Genomic DNA, 21,156 nt, shown 5'->3' with positions numbered 1-21,156 from the left:
TAGGCACTTGAACAAACACTAGCCCATTAGAGCTGAAATGTCAATGGGGCTGAGCACCCAATTGCCTTAAAGGGACCAGAGAGCCTGGCCTCCATACCACTCAGTTCCCCTGAGCCCCACCCACTAAGCCTAGGAGCTCACCTTCTAGGTCGGCAGAGCACACCCACCGACAGGACCAAAGGCCACAGCCCAGCCCCAGGCTGCCCAAGTGACGGATCCCTCAGTAAGGGCCACTCCCTTAAAACTCAACAGAGCCTTTCAGGAAGGACACAGGCTTGATGAAAGGCCCTGCTCTTATACTGACCCAAACAAAGGACAGGCTTTTCATGCTTCAGGTGGACGAAGGCCCTATTAAAGACACTGCCAAGGTATCTGCCACTGCCCCCTCGGGCCTGGTGAGGCTGAGGCTGGAGCAGGAAGCCCTCAGAGCTAACGGGAGGGCTCAGCCTGCATCTAAGACCCACAACCACCACCTCCACCGGCCCAAAGAAAGTATTACAAAGTCCCAGCCACCAGCAAGCCTGCCTCTACCTTACCACGCCAAGTCACCTGCCCCATGCCTGCCCGGCACAAACCAGCAGCTAAAGCAACGGCGATTACCAGAGACGGCAGATCCCTACCAGGTGCTTCCTTGGGAGAGGTTAAGTGCTCAGATGTCCCAGGTTGCTTGAGGCGTGGCCCCTTATTCTCACATGCCTATCAGACTGTCCTTTGTTTGTTTGGGATAGCCTGGCCTGCTGATTTGAACCCTGGGGTTGGGGTGACTCAGTGGGCTGCCTGACGTTCACATACCTTTTCATGCCACTGGAGTAACACTGCGCTGCTATTTTCTGTGGGCTTCTCAAACCCTTTATAAATGTACTTCATTAGCAAGTCAATGCCATTTCTGTCCAGTGACTGCACAGCCTGCTCAATTTCGCTGCTCTTAAAATTTGTAAGCACTTTCAGCACCACGCCCTGGGCCCGTTCCTACAGAGGAAAGAGAAAGGGAGTGAGGCCTAGAGCCATGGCCCAGGCATATCCACATCCCGCACTGCAGGCTCAGAAACACCAAACCAAGTAGTCAGAACTCATTAGAAACACTGCCCAATTTCTAATTCATTTGGAATGCTTAAGTGAAATTCTTTTATTGATTTAAGTTTCAAAGTATCCCAAAGTATTCAAAGCCAGTAATTTATTCCACTTATTTTGGGGGAAATAAGCGGTTTCCTGGAGAGAAGCATCCCTATTTCTGATGACACCAGCAAGGCCTTAAAACTCTACAGGATCATAACTGTGGAGATAAAAAAAAACAGGTCTACCTGGCTGCACCTTCTGTCTGCGTTCACCCTCAATGGAACAAAGGGGCCATTTTCCTCCATGTCTGACAGGTGCAGCCATTTATATCAAGATGCCATCAAAAAAAAAAAAAAAAAAAAGTGCCATCACAAGACAGCAAAACCCTAGCTCCAAAGAGACCCCTTTCCCTGGACCAAATTTTAGACAGTCTCAGTGATGAGTTTTTAGACAACGTAACCAATACAGTCTGCACAACTGTATGGTCTCACCTAGTTTTTACGAGGCAGGAAATCATAAAAGCACTGAAAATCCTTATGCAAATAAAGCCTATTCAATAGCTTATAAAAGCATAACCACTGCTAAGTCCCACATGACAAGCTAATTTATAACTTTGCTCATCAGGAAGGGCTGGGCTGACTTCTCACCCCATGAGGCCTCAGGGAGGAGTGAACGTTTCTTTGGGGAGTGTTTACTATGAACACTGACAGCTTTGGGTGTTAGGAGCGCCAGGAGGCTTCCGTGGAAACACTGCCCGGTGCCAACTCACTTCCTTGGTAGATACTCACCGATGCAGAGATGAAATAGATGCTGTCCAGAGTCCCAGGGAGCTTGCACTGGACAATCACAGCCCTGGTCCCAACACCCACCCAACAGAGCTGCAGTTCAACCCCCTTTACCTTCACAGCTTGATTCTTGGTGTTGACGGGAGAGTTCCGCAAGGCTGCATGAAACGCCCGAAGCATGTCCCCTGTGCATCAGCACCAGTTAAGGATGGCTAGGCTCTAGCATGTTCATGCTTTTATTAACGAACTCATTGCAAAAAGAGCTCAAGAGAGTAGAGTCAAATGGCATCTCATCCACATCCACCTGCCTCCCACTGTGGCCTCCCGGCGGGCACAGCCAGTTCAGAGGGTAGCTTGTAGCTCTCCTGAGCCACACGGAGGGTGGGTGGGGCATCTCTGCCAACCCTGCAAACCCCTCCTTCTGCCGGCCCCCGAAACCTTCCCCTTCAAAGCAAGTTTGGACACGGACTCGCTCCCTCCCGGGAAGGTAGTAGCAAAGCAACTGCCCGCGCAGGGTAACTTGCAGCAAAATCCGACTGAGCTGGTTTGCACTTACTTCGCACCATATCTGCCCTACTGGACCCTCACGACCACCGAGTAAGTTTATCATTTTCATCTTCTCATTCTCAAAAGGGAAGAATAAAGGCACAAATGGAGGTCTCCTAACTCTTAATCCAATGTTTTCTATCAGTTAAACTATTAAAGAAATTAAGATGTGCTAAAACTTTTATCTTCCAAGACCTACCCAAGTCAGTGAGGTCCCAACTGGAGGAAATTTAACAATCTAAAAGAACCTTTTGCCAACAAAATGAATCAATCCTCCCCTCCTTGCTCCCTAAACCTTAGCTGGAGTCCTGACACAATCTTTGCTGAGCTCTGAATAGCCAGTGCTCAAAAGAAAATTACAATCTGGGTTAGGTCCCCAAAGGTGACACCTATTTTAAACTGAATTACATCAGTTGACTTTCATTTCCTCATCTGAAACATTGGCTTCAGCCAAAAAGCTTCAGAAATAGAACCAGAAATGGCTTCTGCCCAATCGGGTCTCTACTCCTGTTCATGCAGCGATACCCACGTGTGAACAGCCAGAACCTCCCAAGCAAAGCCGAGTTCCCGGTCTTCCCTAGTGTGGCCTCCATCTTGACTGAGCTGGGCCCACACACCCAGGGAGCCACCCCTGTGGAGCTCCCTAGCACCCTGCTGGGCTCTGATCCACCTTCCAATTTGAGAGGCAGCCCACTCTCCCACACCGCTGTATCTGTCAGCTTTGGAATTCCTTTTTCCCAGCCTGGTTAGGGCCAGTCTGATATCAGCCACTGATAGCTTCTACCTCAGAACTCTTTTCGAATTTGACATGCCAGAGCAATAAGCAGAGTCCCAGAGGCTTCAGAGGAAACGAAGGCGGGCGCTCTTCACTAACCAGCATGGTTGGGAAACAAAATATTTCAGAAGATGAATGGGTAAGGGTAGGATAACTAGTCCACAGGGGCAAAAAGGGTCACTGCTTTAGAGTTAATCTCTCTGCAGCACCCCTCTACCAAGCATTCGCTATAGGTGTTGATAGGCAGGGGGCCTTCAGCAGCTGGGGAGAACTGAGGAGTAGGGAGGGGCATACCATTTATCAAGCTGGCCTCTGTCTCAGCTGGTTTTAGGCCCTTCCAGAGAACAGGCTGTGGAGGCCAAGGAACCGTGCCCAGTCCCTGGTCTCCTCTAGATCAGGGTTTCTCAACCACAGCACTACTGACATTTTAGTCCAGATGACTGACGTGGGGTCTGTCCTGTGCATGCATGGTACCATATTTAGCAGCATCTCTGGCCTCTATGCACTAGATTCCAGTAGCACTCCCTCCCACCCCCCAAGTTGTGACAAAGTATCTCCAAACATCGACAAATTTCCTCAGGGGGAGGAGACTGCAAAATCATTCAAAACTACTGCTCTGGACAGATCCCCCTCCAGAGGACCAGAAGGTGCCTCAGCAAGGAAGAAAAGAAGCCAATTCTTTAAAATCCCTACAAGGTCTCAGATCCTGTGCCCAGGTGTTTTCACATGTCATCTCATTACTGCTAACAGTTCTTTGTGACAAGAATCATTATTCTGATTTTAAAGGCAATGAATCTGAGGCTCAGAGAAGGAAAATGACGTGTTCAAGGTCACAAAGCTAAGCTGTCCAGCTGGCCTTCAAACCCAAGGATGCCTGACTCCAAAGCCAAGCTCTTTCTACAATCCCCTGCTGCCACTCCACCCACAGGCCCAAGGTGCATGTCCAGGACACGTACTGTGTGTCCGGCGCTGTGCTAAAGCCTTCTGGGATGCTGTCCAGTGATGCTCTCATGGAACCTATAAGCCCAGCTTGGTTCTCCTCCTTTTAACACAGGAGGATACTGAGGTTCAGAGAGTGTAAGTGACCTATTCAAAGTCACACAGCTATAGAAGACTGAGTTGGGTCTGTGTGGATGCACAGCCCACGCTCTATTTCATGTGTGTGATCTCCCACCATGACTCGCTTCCCTATACAGTACTAGGACAGGCCCACTCCCTACATCCCCTCACTCCAATCAACCAACCCCTATCCCTACTCCCCTCGCCTCTGTCCTAAGACTCCTAGAAGCCCTTTCTATAGTTTAATAATCTAACATAAATCCAAGACCTGGCACATGGTAGGGACTCAGCAAATATTAGCTCCTTCCTCCTTCCTTCCTAGGCCCCACATTTGCCAGGATTTCAGTTCTCATTTGCTAACCTCCCTTTCCCCAATCCCAAGAGGTACACTCTCCATGGTAACAAGGTTTCTGACACTGCCATTAGTGGAGAAACTACCATCCCCTGATGTGCTAAGCCTAGGTCTCCAAGCAGCCTCAAGGAACCTATCATGTGAGGAGCGTACCAAGAGATGACCTTCAACAAGTCTCTGCAGCGCCAAGACCAAGACAGCAGATAACTGGACCTTGCCCTCCCCTTCTGTGGATGGTCTGGGCCACAGGCCTGACACTGGAGTCCTTTTAGCAATGCCTGCCCATGAGCCAGGTTCTGCACCAGACTGCAGAATCAACCTTCCCTCATGGGGGCCCTTCTCATGGCCCCATTTCACCAATGGGGTAAACAGGGTGATCCTGATGGGGCAGGAAATACAAGTTTGAATCACCACCTTTGAAAACACATTTCTGTTCAAACAAAGAAAGTCTGGAGGTTTTTGTTTCAAAGGCACATTGGAGGAACACTGCAGGACTCCTCCCAAAGGCAGTCTATGGGCTCGACTTCCCAAGCTGAGTCAATTGATTAAACACCCAGAACCTGATTTATATACAGTACAGCAGGAGCCTCCAACCCTGCCCTGGCCAGTGCGGGGGAGGGGTAGGCACTTCCTGTAACACCATTTGAATAAAGAAAAATCCTTCCTGTGAGAATAAGTCAGTTTCCTGTGCTCAAACGGCTAAGGGACCAAGCAGGCTGTGACAGCCAACTCTATTTTTAATCTTGTTTTCTAAATGCTTGTTTTCTGTGACCACAGAACAGTCATTTCCAGTCGTGGGGCTCTACTTTTACATCTCACTTTATGCTGCCTGGTTTTTCTTAGCTCTAAACGACTAGTTTTTTCCACTGCTTCCTGCACAAGAAGCCTATGGCGGGGGGCGGAGGGGGGGTGTCAAAACTCACTTGTTGAACGTGGCTGAGACCATCGAGGTCCAAAGCCCAATGAATGGTCATAAGAAACTAAGAACAGGTGAGGAAGACTGGCATTAAGCCGCAGGGTCAGAATGATTTTGGGGTGGGAGGTGCGATCTCAAACCTCAGGGCTGGACTAAGGTTGCAGTCTTGGCTCCCCCGGTGGGGCCTTTCTTCTCCGCAGCCATCCACCCACCTATTTTCAGGTGGTGCTGCAATCCGGCCCGAGAGGACTGTGCCTGGGAGCCGCCCTGGCCGCTCAATTACTCAGCGGTGGCTCACCTCGGCGCCTCCCGCCGATCATGCCCGAGTATGGCCCCGTTTCCCGCATAGGAGGAATGGAGTGATCGGGCGCCCAAGGAAGGGCCAGACTGAGGGGGTGGGGAGGCAATGGGGAAGAAAGGGGAGAGGTCTCGTGCAAGAGTGAGGGGCCTACGAGCCGGAGGCCCCCCCGGCACGCTCTTGGGGCCGCCGAGCAGGCCGGTCCACCAGGATCCGGGGGCCGCGTGGGGCCGCGCTGCTGAGGGAGGCTCTGAGGGCTCGGGCCGGGGACAAGGAGAGTGGGGAGGCCGGGTCAGAGGGAAGTGGGGATGTGTGGCCCGAGGAAAGCCAGATCGGAAGGGAGTCGGGAGACTGACCTGAGGGGTCCGGGGCTGAGAGGAGTGGGGAGGTCGGCCTGAATGGCCAGAGCCGGGGATGAGGGAAGTGGGAAGGCCAGGCCAAAGGGGAGTCCGGGCCGCCGCGCGGGAGAAGGATATTGCCGCAGGAGCCCGTCCACCTCGTTAGGATCCGGGCCTGGCTCGGCCGCCGCCGCCGCCGCCTCCTCCTGTTCGTCCACAAATTTGTTCTCGTCAAATTCGTCGATGTCCACCCGACGGAAGCGCGAGGACAGCGTGTTCCGGGCCATGGCGGGGGCTCGGCGCCCGCTCAGGCAGCTACGCTCCGGGGAAGACCTCCACTCCACTCCGCTCGGAACCGGCTCCGGCTCGGGGGCGGGAAGCTGCCGCCCGGCACCTCCTCCACCTCCTCCGCGCGCAGCCGCCGCCGCCCGCCCACTTCCGGCCCACGCCGGAACCGGAAGTACCGGTGGGACGGAGGTGGGGCGCATCGGGAAGCGCCGGGAAGGAGGCCCGTGGAGCTCCGGGGGGACGCCTGTCTTCATAGAGGTAAAGTCTTCCCGTCTGAGGAGCCTGCGCCCAATGCCGCGCAGGCCCAGCACGTGGACGCCATAGCTGCGCACTTCGGCTTCGATCCTGCACCCGAGGAGCCCCTGGCCCTGGAAGGGGCCGGAGCGGGCACACTCGCCGACTCCGGGTGTCATCTCTGCCCAGACTGAGGGGGCACGGGGCCCCCAGGAGAAGGCGCCCGGCTCGGCCTGTTGAGTGCCGGGCAGGCTTCTTAGAGAAGAAACCTTCGAGCTGAGGCCTGAGGGATGAGTAGTAGTTCTTATGCCCCGGGGAGTGACGTGGAGTGGGAGAACCTAAGTTTCGGATTTTAGGAGCTTTGGACGCCACCACACTGAGCTCAGAGGAGGTTGCGTCTGCCTATTGTTGTAGTGACCGTATTGTTAATGGGCTGGGAGACTTTAAAGACGTTTAAAGTGTATCCAGGGTGCTGACAAGACAATGAAGACATTTGGGTCTGAGAGGGCGGCGGCCCCGCGTGTGTAGCAGTCACCTTGACCGGGTGTGTAGGGGGCGGGGATAGGGGGATGACCCTGTGGCCACCATCCTGGCAGGAAGGGCGAGGTCCTGGGGGGCTGAGATATCTTGCCTGGCTGGAGAGGAATATCCTGGTAGGAAGCGAACCTCCAGAGTCTGAGATGGGGAGAGATAGGGCAGAGCCAAGGACAACATTGTAGTGCCAAGATTAGGTGCCTGGGCTGTTGCTTGAGGGGTTCTGTCAATGAGACTTAGCCTGAGACTACATTGGGTCTTTGTTTTCATATAATAGTTTTCCTTTTAGTAAAGACCGATAGAAGTTAATGAGACTCGTTTTCATTGCTTCGAATACTTCCCATTGAACTGTGTCTACAGATCAAAAAAATATTGTCAGACTAGGATGCTACCTAATCTTGGGTGCTAAAGATAGACTCCTACAGTGGGAAACTGGTGCTAATAAAAGTATCAGGGGTCCTGGAAGACCTGCCTATCAGCTCCATACCTTGGAAGAAATCTGTGTGACCTAGGGAGGCCACAAGACAACAGAAATTCATATCCCCAGAACATCCTGATCAGAAGGAATTTTAAACCAAAATGCCCATTTTACAAGTAAGGAAATAGCCCCCAAATAAACTGGTGAATGAAATAGTGTCAGTGTTTATGACCGTGGATCTCCATTCCAGTCAAGGGAGCAGAATTAAAAATTCACACTATGTCAGGGATGACTGGGTTCTGAGGAGAAAAAAAAAACAACATGCAGTTTCTGAGAGTACCTCAGATAAAGCGGTCAAGAGAAGTGTCCCCAAGGAGGTGACGCTGATCAAGGACCTGCAGGAAGTGAAGGAGGGAGCCAAGCAAAGGCTCAAAGACAGGGCAGGCTTGGTGTATTCTAGAAACAGCAAGGCCATACTGGAGCAGAAGAGTGAGAAGAAATGAGATGGAAGGGAGGTGGGGGGGGGGAGGGGCGGATGCTGTAGAGCTTTGTAGGCTGAGGAAAGGATGTGGTCTTAACTCAGGACAGCCCTGGAAGTTCTGGGCAGAGCAGTGACATGATCTGACTTGAAAAGTGTCCCTCAAATGTGTATTGAGAACACATGGGAGCCTGAGCCAAAGTAGGTGATTTAAGAAGTGACATCAGTGGTCCAGGTGACAGGCCATGGCAGCTCAGTCCAGGCAGGTGCCAGTAACCTGGGAAGAGGTTGGGTATTTTGAAGAAAGAGGCTGCAGAATTTGGGAGTGGGTTGGATGTGGCATGTAAGAGAAACAGGGTAGTCATAGGTGACTTCAAGTTCAGAAAACATGTACACAATCATTACCTTTAATAGAACTACAAGCATTTGGAAAATATGACAGTCAAGTCCCTGTGCACCATTCAACTTCCATTTAAGACTAATCCATGCCAAGAATGTCCTCTGCTCTCTCTTCCCCACCTCCCTCCACTTCCTGGAAGCATGCCTCCCTGTGATCTTGGGCAAAGCTCATTATTTCAGTTCATCCAACAAGCATCCGTATGCTGGGCCTGGAAATGAGAAAAACCAAACAAGGTGTCAGCCATGGTTCTGACCCCTGGGGAACTTCCAGGCTGGCTGTGGAGATAGACACATAAATTTCATTTTAATTCAGTATGTTTGGGTCTAAAGAAAGGATTGCCCAGAAAGCTTCGCACACAAGGGGGGGGTCTGTGTCCCAATTTAGTCCAAGGCTACGATCCATTAACGGAAACCCATAAGGGGATGGGAGAAGGCTTCCTGGAGGAGACACCTGACAGCAGCAAGGGGCCAACCTGGCTTTAACTAGAGCTCTAACGTGTGGGTGTGCGTTTGTTAAGGGCAATGGAGTGACACTAGAGCACAGATTCATGCTTGCTGGTTGGGGCAACAATGCAACTGTCCAGTCAGAAAGCCTGAGCACTTTCCCTTGTGAGATCCCCCCTTTAACTTTCAGGCCACCTCAAGTGTTCATTCAACTGGGAATATTGATGGTGATGATATTTTGAGCGCTTGTTATGCATCAGGTGTTTTGTTTTGTTGGCCGTGCCCCACGGCATGTGGGATCTTAGTTCCCCGACCAGGGATGGAACCTGTGCCCCGTGCATTGGAACTTAAGAGTCTTAACCACTGGACCGCCAGGGAAGTCCTGCATCAGGTCTTGTGCTAAGAGTTTTACATGTTATATTCCTGATCCTTATAAATACCTCATATCACAGGTGAGAAAACTAAGACTCAGGGAGGGGAAGGGATTTGCAGAGAGTCAGCTAGCACCAGGCAACAGGATAAGAATTTGAAACCGGGTCAGGTTCACTAAGAAAAGGCCATGAATGCTCTTTCCCCTAACGCATGCTGTCTCCACTAGAATTTTTATGCAGTTGGATTATAGTTGTCTGACCCCGCCCTTCCCCGCCCACCTTGCACTTTAAATTACTCCAAGGCAGAGGCCATGTTAATTCATCTTTGAAAACCCTCAACCTTCATGCCCGGTACCCCCGGAACACCGGCGCCCAGCTCGGAGTAGCACAGAGTGGGCGACCTGCAAAGGTTTACCGAATGAATGAATGAACGAATAAATGAATGGATGAGTCCGACTCCTTACTAGTCCAGTAAATTGCCGCCACCCCAGGCCTCGATTTCCCCACAGCGCTGCTCTGGGCAATACACCGGACCCAAGTATTCTCCAGCGCGCGGGAAGAAGACGCGGGCACTGCTGGGCGGGTCTCTGGCTCCTCGGGGCGGGGCTCGGCGGGCCGGACCACAGCTTTCCTCGCGCGGGGGTGGGGCGACAGGGGCGGAGCCAGGGCTCCCCAGCTAGCGTTATTGACCACGCCCACCGCCACCCGGTTGTAGTTGTGGAGGTCAGCCCCGCCCCTTCCTCTTTCCCTCCGAGAAGGCGGCGGAGGCTCACTATACAGTCATGGTGAGTGTAGGGAAATCGGGCGCCATCCGCGCGCTGTGGGGCTCAGGGGCTGGGGTTGGGGGGCGCGTGGCGAATCCTGAGAGCCCATCTACCAGCCCGGCCTGTGGGAGGCCCTGCGGAATGGCCTAGCGCCGCCTCAGCCGGCCTCTCGGTTTCTCCCCACGCAGGCCTAGACCAGGAGAGGTGCGCGCGCGCTGCCGGGGCCTCCGTCTTTCACTCTGCGGAATGGGGATAGTGGCCCAGCCTCGCAGCAGGCCTGGGCGAGGGCGCGCCTGCTGCGGTCTGGGTTGCCCTGCCCAAGGCACTGTAGTGCTGGGCCTCCAGCGCGCTCCTGGCCCGGGGCGAGGCGCGCGCCCTCCAGGGGCTGATTACGACGCAGGTGGAGGGGACGATGGCCGGTGGAAGGCTCGGTAAGTGGCCGAGGGGGAGACCGCCCCGCCGGGTGTTTGACCCAGACCCTTTCTTTCGTTCAGGCCAAGATTAAGGCTCGAGACCTTCGCGGCAAGAAGAAGGAGGAGCTGCTGAAACAGCTGGAGGACCTGAAAGTGGAGCTGTCCCAGCTACGCGTGGCTAAAGTAACAGGCGGCGCGGCTTCCAAACTCTCCAAGATGTAAGTGACGGGAGGCCAGACTACGGCCCTCAGGGCGTGGGAGATACATATGCGTCAGGAACATTTGTGGATTTTCGAAGTTGGCTTAAGGAGGTGTCCGTTTAAGTGCCCATTCCATGCATCCGTGGGTCGGAATGTCGTGCCCTTCCTAGCCAGCCTCTCTAGGCTCCCCTTGCTCACGCCCAGGTGTGTGGTTACCTGTTGCCTTTACCTGCCTTTGATCTGTGGTCCTTTTGCCTGGAGTAACCTCCTTCAGCTTCTCTGGCTGGAGAAAGCTGGGTGTCCCTGAAGACTCATTTTAATGGTACCTTCGAATGTCTCATTGATCCCTTTCTCCTACCTCCCACCAGCACTTGGATTTTTTTCCTCATCCTCCCTCACTTGGTTGAGGGATCACTTGCACCCCTTACTTGAGTTGTAGTGTAACTTACTGATGTACGTGGGTGGAGCAAGAATCAAGATTTGTGAAAGGAACATGGATTTGGAGTTAGTCAACCTGGGCATAAATTCTGCTTCTGCCACATCCTACTTGGTGGGTAGATTGGCCCACCACCCAGGTTTTTCTTTCCTTTTTTGTAAAATGGGCACCCAATAATTTTCCTGTGGTGGTGCATGCTGAATCCTCAAGACCGTGTTTACCAGTCATTTACTGAGCAGCTCTCATATTCAACATGACTGCAAATTCACTTATTCTCAGCCTGTTCCTGTCTTCAGCCTTGTCCCCTCCCCAGTGGCCCTTCCTGGGACTCCCTAAGCTTAACTTGGTTGCCCAGCTTGTGGCATGATTCCCTCCAGTCAGCTCATTCAGATCGGCATTGGTTAGGTCATCTTCATAGCCCTCAGGATATGTGGCCTGGGATGGAAGGTCTTTCCTGATCTGCCCTTCACCTGTCCTCATTAAGCCTTCTCAGTGAATACTTCACAACTCTTCGAAAGCACTGGATGTGCCAGCCGTTCCATGTCCCCACTCCTGGGATACTCATCTATTGTCTCTCTTCCCTCCAGTACACCTTCCTCCTGGACTGGGTTAGGTACCTCCTGGGTGAATGTGGGTGAGCTGATGGGGAATGCCCCTGCCCTATGACATCTGGGTCAGGCCCTGAAATAGATAGCTTGGGGAGTGCTGTGTGTCTTCCCCATCTTTATTGATGTCTCTGTTTTGTAGCCGAGTTGTTCGCAAATCCATCGCCCGTGTACTCACCGTCATTAACCAGACTCAGAAAGAGAACCTCAGGAAATTCTATAAGGTTAGTGGCTAAGGGAGGGTGGTGCTTGGCTAGAGGGGCAGTATGGTGAGCTTCTCCTGCTGGGGTGCTTGGGACTGGGCTTTCTAGAGACTTCTCCGCTTGTGGATGTGTTCGCCTTCTTACTAGCATATGGCATGCAGACTGCATTTCCTTGGGGCTGCAGTTGTCAAGAAATCAAAGATGTGGGAGTCTGGCTGGAGATGGTTTTGAATAAAACCTCACCAGCTGAGTTTGGGCAGTCTTGTTTAAATGTTTTAATGGTCTTGCTAGCACTGTCATTCACTGCCAAGCATCTGGTATCCTCATTTTTCAAATGAGGACCTCAATGCTTAGAGAGGTTAAGTTGCCCAGTAGATGGATTGGGCCTAGGTTCCAAACCATGTCTTGGTAAGGGTGGATTGAGTGCTTCCTGGAGATTTTCCACAGGTGCCTGCCCCTCACTCAGCCTAGAATTTTTACAGTCATTTTCTGGTCTTGTGCCTAAAACTAGTGTTGTCAGGGTTCAAGCTGTGAAATGGAACCGGTAGGAGATTCTATATACTGTGTATGCACGCATTTGGTTTATTACAAGGAAATGGCTCGTTTGATGGTGGGGGGCACACTTGTCGGGAAGAGAGGATCCATGAGCAAGCTGGAGCTCAAGGTTTGGTTGAAGCTGCTGCCCTCAGGTGGATTTCTTGGGGAAAGCCACAGCCCTGCCTTTAAGGCCTTTCAACTGATTGGATCAGGCCCACCCAGATTACTCTGGATAATCTCTTAATTAAAGCTGACTGATTAGGGACTTTGATAGCATCTGTAAGATGGCTTCATATCAATACCCAAATTAGTGTTTGAATGACTGGAGGGTTTGACACATCAAAAAAGTCATCACGGTGTGCCGGGGCTAGCTGCCCAGAGAACACCGGCATGTGGGGGGAAGGTTGCTGCCATCCCTGGACGTGTGTGCATTTGTGTGGGGGAACGTATTTCTGAGAATTGGGTCTGGAGCTTTCATCAGGCTCTGAGGGGACCATGTAGAGTTGTGGCCTGGAAAAATTGCCTTCATGACCATCCAGTGAGTACACTCCCCCAAACAGCCAGGCGGGACTCCTGGAGATAGAGGTAAGGTCTCTGTATGAGAGACGTTGATGTTCGATACAGTAACCTCTGGCCATGCGTGCCTATTAAGCGCTTATGTGGCCACAGTGACTGAAGGATGTAAACAGTGTGTGTGGCTAGTGGCCACTCTCTTGGACCGCAGAGCTCTAAGGTGCTTGGTAAATTGGAAACAGATGAAGCCCTGACCTGTACCAACTTATGAGGGATGTGGGTGGACAGACATTCATGCTTCCAGGTCCACCCCCGACCCCCCCACAAGAGCTTGCCCTCATCTCCTGCTTAGCTTTTTCCTTGCAGTTCTCTGCACTGAGGCTGTTCATGACCCGAACCCCGCTTAGCTCACATACGCTTGCCATGTGCCTACCCCTCCAGGCTGTTGGCAGCTCCCAGCCTGAGCTGTCACTCTTCACGGCTTTTGTGCCCACTCTGGTTTCTCTTTCAGTTGACGTGCCTGTTGCTTTCAAGGCTGTTGTCAGTCATTTAGGTGAAACCTTCCTTAATCTCTTTCCTCCTCCACGCTGATGCACCACGTGTTTTCTGTTTTCCGCTGCGCTGGGAGCTCCTTGAGCAGGGAGCAGGTCTCCTTTGTAGCTAAGCCAGCACCCAGCACAGGGCCTCAAACTGAAGAGGCCCCAGGGGACCTTTGCAGAACAAAGGGGACCATGAGAGCTGCCTTAGCCTAGACTGACTCACTGAGGAGGAAGTGGGGCGGGAACGAGTGGGAGCAGAGATGGAGAGACAATGCCCTGATAAAGGTCTGAGAGCAGGAGCCAAGTCAGGAAGGGGGGCTTTGCCCCTCATAGCAGGATGGTCTTGGCCAAGCCAGATCTTCCCTCTGAGATGCATGTGTTCGGTGGGAATGTCACCACAGGTACCTGGCAGGTCCTTCAGATAAATCGAGCACCAGCTTAAGCTGCACATCTCACCCTCCCATACACACACACATAATTTAAGCCAAGATAACAGGAAATGCCCCCAGGACTTGGTGGGTACCAAACATCCCTTGCTGGGTTGGGGTGTGACGTTGATTCCACGGCTGGGAATCTGGTGGAAAGAGCACCAAGTAGGGAGTGGGTTGACTTGGGTGTGCGCCCCAAGTTCCACTACAGCTTCGCTGAGATTTGGGCAAAATTACTTCTTAGCCCAGCAAATCAATATACTTAAAGAAAATGAGGACAGTCCTTCCCAACCTTGAACTTGGGGGAATTAAAGAGCTAGGAAGCAAAGTATGGCCTGGCGACACTTCAGTCTCCAGTCCCCTCCTGGGCTGGGTGTCATACAGTTCCTCACACTCGCATCTCCCCAGGCACGTCCCAGCATCTCAGTTCCGACTCTGTGGCTTCCTCAGCTACCGCAGTAGCTCCCAAACCCTGGTCCTCATGTTCCCCCTGCTCCCCCTCACCCAGGGCAAGAAGTACAAGCCCCTGGATCTGCGGCCCAAGAAAACGCGTGCCATGCGCCGCCGGCTCAACAAACACGAAGAGAACCTGAAGACCAAGAAGCAGCAGCGGAAGGAGCGGCTGTACCCGCTCCGGAAGTACGCGGTCAAGGCCTGAGCATCCAGGTGTCAATAAAACAAACAAACTGGCTGGTGTTGCTTTGTGTTTATAGGGTTTTCGACTAAGTGCTGGAGAGGTGGGCTGGTGCGGCCCTGGTTATGGTTACCGGGTGTCCGATGGATCCCAGCAGGCTGGCCTGCTGCTGTTGGCGGCCCTGGCGGGGGGCCATGGCAGCCCTGGCCACAGGGGCCTATTGGGCACTCTCTTATGGTTACTTTGGTCCTGTGCCCCCTGGGCAGGGAGAAGCAGGGGTGGAAGGTCTTGAGAGCCATAGGTAGTGATGTTCTGTTTGAGCAGCTCTGGGTGATTTGCAGTGAACTTGGCATTTTGCCTAAGCAGCAGCTCCAGACACTAAGAGTTTCCCATCTGGGGTAAAGACACAGGCGTGGGCCACATCCAGGACTCCCTGCCAAAAGCATGGTATGGGGCTCTGGGGGTGCGGGCCTCCCCTAGCAGGCCTTCCTCTGCACCCTTGTTTGCTATAGCCACAGACCTTACCTTCAGGGTCTCAATGCACTTTCCTGTATTGCAGTCCCAGACTTTGAGCTGGAAATCAAAACAAGCTGGAGGGTAGGGAAGTCTCATAGGCAAGTCTGGTGTCTTTGACAAAATCACCTTGGGGTGAGTCTTAGCCAACATGTTAACTTCTTGATCTGGGTTTTGTTGTCTGTGAAGTGTGTTTAACAAGGGCTACGTAATATCTGATGCAGAAATTCAGTGCAATACTTTCCCTTCCCCCGAAGCTGAGTCATAGAAATGTCAGTGCCACTAACATTTGGGCCAATGCAGACCTTAGTGCCAGGCATTTGGTAAGGAAGTGGTTGGCACCTGGGTCCTGCCCTTGGTAGCCTCCTATTTAGGGCAGATAGGGATGTGGACATTTCTGGACATGGGGTGCTGAGGGCTCCGGTAGGGAAGATGTGGGGTAGGAGTTCGCAGGAAGGAAGGCCTGATGGGGTGGGGTTACCATGTAGGAGTAGCCAGTGCTGGCCAGCTGCAGCCCATCAGGGGAGAAAGCTCTGCTCTTCACCCCGGTGATGTGGCCCTTGAGCTGGACAAGCAGGCTTCCGGTTGAGGGCTTCCAGGTGTGGCTAGTCTTGTCCCAGGAGCCGGACGCCTGGACAGAAGACAGCTCTAAGCATAGAGGTTTGGGGCCTGCATACTCTGCCCCCAAAATGGCCTGTGACCCTCAAAAAGAGTTGTAGTCAGCAAGGGGCCGCCCTGGAACCCAGGCAGCCCAGCCCACCAATAATAGGCCAGATGCTAAGTAGCACAGGCAGCTGACGTTGCCACTGTGGCCCTCCAGCTCCTGGTGGAAGATCACTGGGGTCCCTGCCTGAACGTCCCACATGCGGATGGTGGAATCCCAAGAGCCGGTGGCCTGCAGACAGCTGCCATGAGCACGGCGCCTCCCGGTTCCCCGACTGGCTAGGCTCACAGAAAGCAGGCACCATCTCACCAAGCCCTGCTGAATCCCCATCTTACAGAGGACGGGACAGGCTCAGAAGAGCTAAGTCACTGTCAAGGTGTAGAATTCTAACCACTGTTAGGCCACTGAGGTGGGGCCCCGGGCAGAGGTGTGGCTCACCGAGCAGTCTGAGCTGGGTGTGAAGTCACTGCTTGGGACAGAGTCTGTGTCCCACCAAGTGGCGCAGCACCTGGCCTGACTGGAGGAAAGAGCCCAGAGGCTGCGTGCCAGGTTCTCTGCCTCAGGTGGGTCAGACCCAGGCCCTCCTTGTGGGGCTGCCTGGGTAGTGTGATGCAGCATAGGGGTTACGGGAGGCTTCCCGGGCCTTGGCAGGAGAGGAGGGCAGTACAGGCAGGGGGAACCTCGTGGCGGAGGTCTTGAGGCACGAGGGTGGGGGGAGGGGACCTGGGGAGGTAGCTGCAGCCAGATGCAAGGGGATGGGATGCCAGGTGTGGGAAAGATGGAACAGCCTTTCCCAGTTGGAAGGTGTGGCAGCTGTGGATGGTGTGCACCCCTGGATCCCAGGCCTCACTGGCTGCACCTCCCAGAGCATCACCCTCTTGTCCCAGCCGCCTGATGCCAGTTGCTTTGCGTCAGGGCTGAAGCTGATGGTCTCCACACTCCGCTGGTGACCTGCAGGCACCGGCCAGGCGGCGAGGCAGGGGCGAGGTGGCACAGGACACAGCAGGGTCCGAAAGGGAACCCAGGCCTGGCTGCTTGGCTCCCAGTCCCACCCAGCCCACTCACCGTGTAGGGCCTGCAGGCACTTGGCTTCTGCTACATCCCACAGGCGGATGGTGCAGTCACAGGAGGTGCTGGCAAAGAGGCAGCCATGGGGGGAGAAGCGGCAGAACCTCACGGGGCCTGGGTGGGCGTCCGTGGTCAAGGAACGGGGCACTGCGCTCCACCTCTGGCCCTTGCAGTCTAACCCCTGCTAGTTTCTTCAGTCTCGTTGCCTACCGCCCCTCTCCTCACTTCCTTCTAACCCTTACCCTCCAGCCACCTGGAAAATTCCTGGGCTTCCATGCCTTGGTCTGAAATGCCCAACTCAGTTTGCCTGTTTGGAAGATCAATACCCAATTCAAATGCAAGCACGTCCCAGAAACGCCTTGACAGCTCAGCGTAGGTTCATTACCCTCTGAGCTCCCCAGCCCCTGGACTTTCCCTATTACAACATGAATCAGTCTGCCCTATAATTACCAGATTTGTTTTTTCTTGTCTTCTTAATAATTATAAGTTATGTCTACTGAGTTCTTACTGGGTGCCAGGCACTTTGCTTGCATTATCTCATCCTATAGGGTAGCAACTATTATCCCCATTCTGAAGAGGAAATAAGAGGTGCAGAGAAGGTGACATGACTTGAGTGCAATCACAGTCAAAAAAGTAGGTAAACATAGATGAACCTTAAGGACATTATGCTAAGTGAAATCAGTCACCAAAAGAAATAGTGTATGATTCCACTTATACCAGGTATTGTACTTAGTCAAATTGGAGACAGAAGGCAGGACAGTGGTTGTCAGGGGCTGGGAAAAGGGAGGAATGGGGAGTTTAATGCGTATAGAGTTTCAGTTTTGCAAGATATGAAGAGAGTTCTGGAAGCTAGGTGCACAACAATGTGAATGTACTTTACTGAACTGTACACTTTAAAATGGTTAATAGGGTATTATGTAGATTTTTAAATTTTTTTTTTTTTTTTTTTTTAAGTGGTAGGATTTGAGTCCAGGTCTGTCAGAGTCAGAGGCTCAGGACCCCAGGGACCAGGTCCTGTCTCCTTGCCCTCCTGCCCCTGCCCTGCCCTGCCCGGGCTGTCTTGTATGGATGCTCAGCTCAGATGTCAGAGGTCATTGTGGTAGGTACTGTAGAACGCCACAACAGGGCCATGGGCCTCAGTCTCCCCGTCTGGGGTGAAGAGCCCCACCTGTGTCTCCACAGCAGCCGCCCACTCTGGGTGTCCCATCCATAAACACAGCCGTCCTCAGCGGCTGTGAGCAGCTTCTGGCCATTGGGAGAGAAGGCAGAAGAGTTGACCTGCAAGGAGAGCACAAAAGTCCTATCCTGGGGCAAGAAACACCTTTCTGCTCATCCCTAACCCCAGACTCCTGGGCCAGCCATAAATACTGCCCCAGGAGCCTGGGGTTGGAGCTTGGACTTCAGGCCTCTCTCAACAACTAGAACTCAGGAACCACCCTGCAGGAGAGCCAAGGGCTTGGAGCCCTCTCTGCTGTCCTGTAAGACCAGAGCCTGGGGCTTCCCTGGTGGCGCAGTGGTTAAGAATCCATCTGCCAATGCAGGGCACATGGGTTCAAGCCCTGGTCTGGGAAGATCCCACATGCTGCAAAGCAACTAAGACCGTGTGCCACAACTACTGAGCCTGCGCATCTGGAGCCCGCGAGCCATAACTACTGAGCCCGTGTGCCACAGCTACTGAAGCCTGTGTGCCTAGAGCCCGTGCTCCACAACAAGAGAAGCTGCTGCAATGAGAAGCCCCCACATCGCAACAAAGAGTAGCACCTGCTGACGCAACTAAAGAAAACCCGTGGGCAACAACGAAGACCCAACACAGCCAAAAATTAAAAAAAAAAAAAAAACAGAACCTGAAGCTCAGAGCGAGTCCTCATTGAAGCCAGAGGCTGGAGCCTTCTCTAGAAGCCAAGAGCCCATTCTAGAGCTGAAGCCCAGAACTAGTGCAAAATCTACTCTAAGCCCTGAGTTCCCTCTTAAACCAGAGTCCAAAGAGCACCGGAATCAGCCGGGAGTTTGAGCCCCCTCTGGAACCAGTGCTTAGAATTCTAGAGCCCATTCTGCAACTGGAGCCCAGAGAACACTCGGGCTCTCACTACACAGAACCAAGAACCACTCTAAAGCCAAGAAGCCTAAGATCTGGGCAGAGATCTACAGGGCCTCACCTCCCCGCGGTGCCGGCCGAAGAATTTCACTCTGTCCACGGCCAGCGTCCCTGGGTCCCTGCTGTTCATGGGCCCGCGGCCGCCCGCCCCGGCGGGCTCCCTCCTAGGCGGGCGCTGGTCGGGCCTGCCGGCCCTACTTAGGACAAAGTGGAGGGGAAGGGGGGAACTGTGTATAAGCGGTCTCCATGGCAATCGGGACGGGGCGCGCAGCCGCTGTGGGGTCTCTGGGGAACCATGAGAGGAGAGAGCCTTGGGAGAGACTGTTGTCAGCCCGGGGGAGGTGGGGCAGCAGCAGGCTGGACCGCTGATGGCTCCAAGAAGGAACTTCCCTGCCAGTCGACGGCTGCCAGTCGGACCTTGGACATCTCTGGCCGCGGGGCGGAATGTGGCGCATGGTGGCCGCTAGAGGGCACGCCAGCCCCACACAACCGCGCCTGCCTCTGCAGCTGCACCGAACCGGTGCACAGTTTGAGACGGTCAGGTTTCCCCATCTGCACAAAGGGGAGGCTCATCCCTGCCCCCCCAGGGTTCCAGGCATGACACAAGGTAGGTGCCCATGAGGGCCCAGCCGGGATCCAAGACCCCTTTCCTCCAGGAGTGGCCAGTACTGAGGCTGAAGATCTCCCATGGAGAGGGCTGGAAATGATATTCATACCAGCCCGCCAGGATGTGGAGAGCCAGAGGCAGTATGCAAAGCACAGGACATTAAAAAGTGGGGTCACTGTTAACATTCCTGGCAGCACAAAGTGTGCCATTGGAGGACATGGAGGGAGGCCCCAGGAGCTGTCAAGATCCTTGTTGGATAGTTCAGCTGAAACCCAGAAAGAACAGGACTTGGTTTCAATGTCCATTTTTCAGATGAGGAAACTGAGGCTCCAGGAGGTGGGGTGACTTGCTCAAGGTCACTCAGCCAATAGGAAAGGAATTGGGACCTCATCCCATGTCTGTCTGACCCTGAGGCCTATATTAGGACCAGCTGCTGTGAATTCCAGGGGCCTCATAGCAGATGAAGCCTGGGAAACAGGCCCTGAGGGGGCAGATTTGGCCCAGTCATCCAGCACCTCCATGGCAGAACTGGGGCCAGAACCCAGTCCCCTCCCCACAGTTGGACAGGAGCAGGACTGAGGTACCCCACTCCGCAACTTGCCAGTGGATTCCAGGCTCCCTGGGGATGGGGCTGGGACAGCTGGGCTTTGTGAGCTTCAAACTGAGGTGTTCCCAGTGGTGATTCACACCCCTTCTCCCAGACCTCTTTGCCAGAAATGCTTCTCACGGAGATCTGCCATTCTCCTGCTCTATTTTAGGTCCTAGACAGGCAGGCGAGGGGGCGACAATGGTGGCTTTGAGGCTGCCCCACCCCCATTCTAACTCCCAAAGGGCCCAGGTCACTGAATTGGCTCCCCAGGGACCCATCTGGGCCTATATGGCCACCCATCCCCCCAGCTCCAGACATGAGTCCTGAACACGGCTCCCCCATAGCTGGCTCCCCAGGCCCTCTCCCCCTTCTGTCTGCTTAGGCGCCCTGCAGCCCATGCCCCAGCCACCTAGCTGCTCCTGCTTTACCTGAAGTGCCCAGAACCGCCTTCCCCAGCCCAGCCCATCACTCCCAGAGTCCCCTGGATAGACCTTGTCCACCAGGCCCAGCGACCACTCAGCCCATAGCAGTGTAGCTGGGGTTAAAATGTTTCTGCTTGACCCAGGAGTCTGTGGTTGGAATCACCCACCATGAATTCCAGAGCCCTCAGAGACCAAAGCATCATGTCCACCTCTCCTGCTTCATTCTGCCCCTGTCCCCTGCCCCATCTTACTCCCTGAACTTATCCACATGGGCTCTTTCTTCTATCCCTCCATCTTCACTCCCACCCTGGGCCCGTGCACACGGTGTTTCCCACCCTCTTGGCCTAACACTTACCTTGGGATCTAGCTCCAGTATCACTTCCCCTGGATTGGACTTCCCTTGCCCAGCTCCCAGACTAAGTCAGAGCTCCCTTCCCAAAAATAGGGCGTTAAAGCCACAGTTCTGGGTTAAACCCAGGTTCTGCCAACTACTAGCTCTGCAACCTTGGGCAAGCTAACTGATCATTCAGTGCCTTGGTTTCCTAATCTCTAAAATGGGAGTGCTGACAGTGGTTGCCTTGTCAAGAGTTGGTGAGATGGTGCCTGTTAAGGGTACCTGGTGTGCAGTAAGTGCT

The 21,156-nt window shown here is 53.6% G+C and overlaps 2 protein-coding genes across 3 annotated transcripts; one reads left to right on the top strand and one right to left on the bottom strand.

The window, feature by feature from the left end:
• The first annotated feature begins 6,170 nt into the window (after positions 1–6,170).
• On the top strand, positions 6,171–14,620 carry RPL35 (ribosomal protein L35). 2 transcript variants are annotated; one of them, XM_007194792.2, is made up of 4 exons: positions 6,171–6,671; positions 10,550–10,686; positions 11,852–11,933; positions 14,438–14,620. In XM_007194792.2, exons 1-4 carry the CDS (start codon positions 6,186–6,188, stop codon positions 14,585–14,587), a joined length of 855 nt encoding a protein of 284 aa, XP_007194854.2. In that variant the 5' UTR covers positions 6,171–6,185; the 3' UTR covers positions 14,588–14,620. The 2 variants fall into 2 exon arrangements, with proteins under 2 accessions (XP_007194854.2, XP_057404526.1); XM_057548543.1 differs by lacking the exon at positions 6,171–6,671 and adding an exon at positions 9,966–10,076.
• Positions 14,621–14,921: 301 nt separating this feature from the next.
• On the bottom strand, positions 14,922–19,088 carry WDR38 (WD repeat domain 38). Its single transcript, XM_007194793.2, is given in 10 exon segments — positions 14,922–14,996; positions 15,089–15,136; positions 15,558–15,707; positions 15,837–15,971; positions 16,179–16,224; positions 16,226–16,257; positions 16,591–16,691; positions 16,806–16,932; positions 17,976–18,086; positions 18,965–19,088. Coding segments are annotated over 10 exon segments (894 nt in total). The 5' UTR covers positions 19,034–19,088.
• Between the last annotated feature and the right edge of the window lie 2,068 nt (positions 19,089–21,156).

Source organism: Balaenoptera acutorostrata, chromosome 6 (genome assembly GCF_949987535.1).
Source record: "Balaenoptera acutorostrata chromosome 6, mBalAcu1.1, whole genome shotgun sequence".
In the NCBI taxonomy this organism is placed as follows: Eukaryota; Metazoa; Chordata; class Mammalia; order Artiodactyla; family Balaenopteridae; genus Balaenoptera; species Balaenoptera acutorostrata.
Note: the sequence above shows the minus strand (reverse complement) of the source record. Positions and strands in the feature narration are given on the sequence as shown.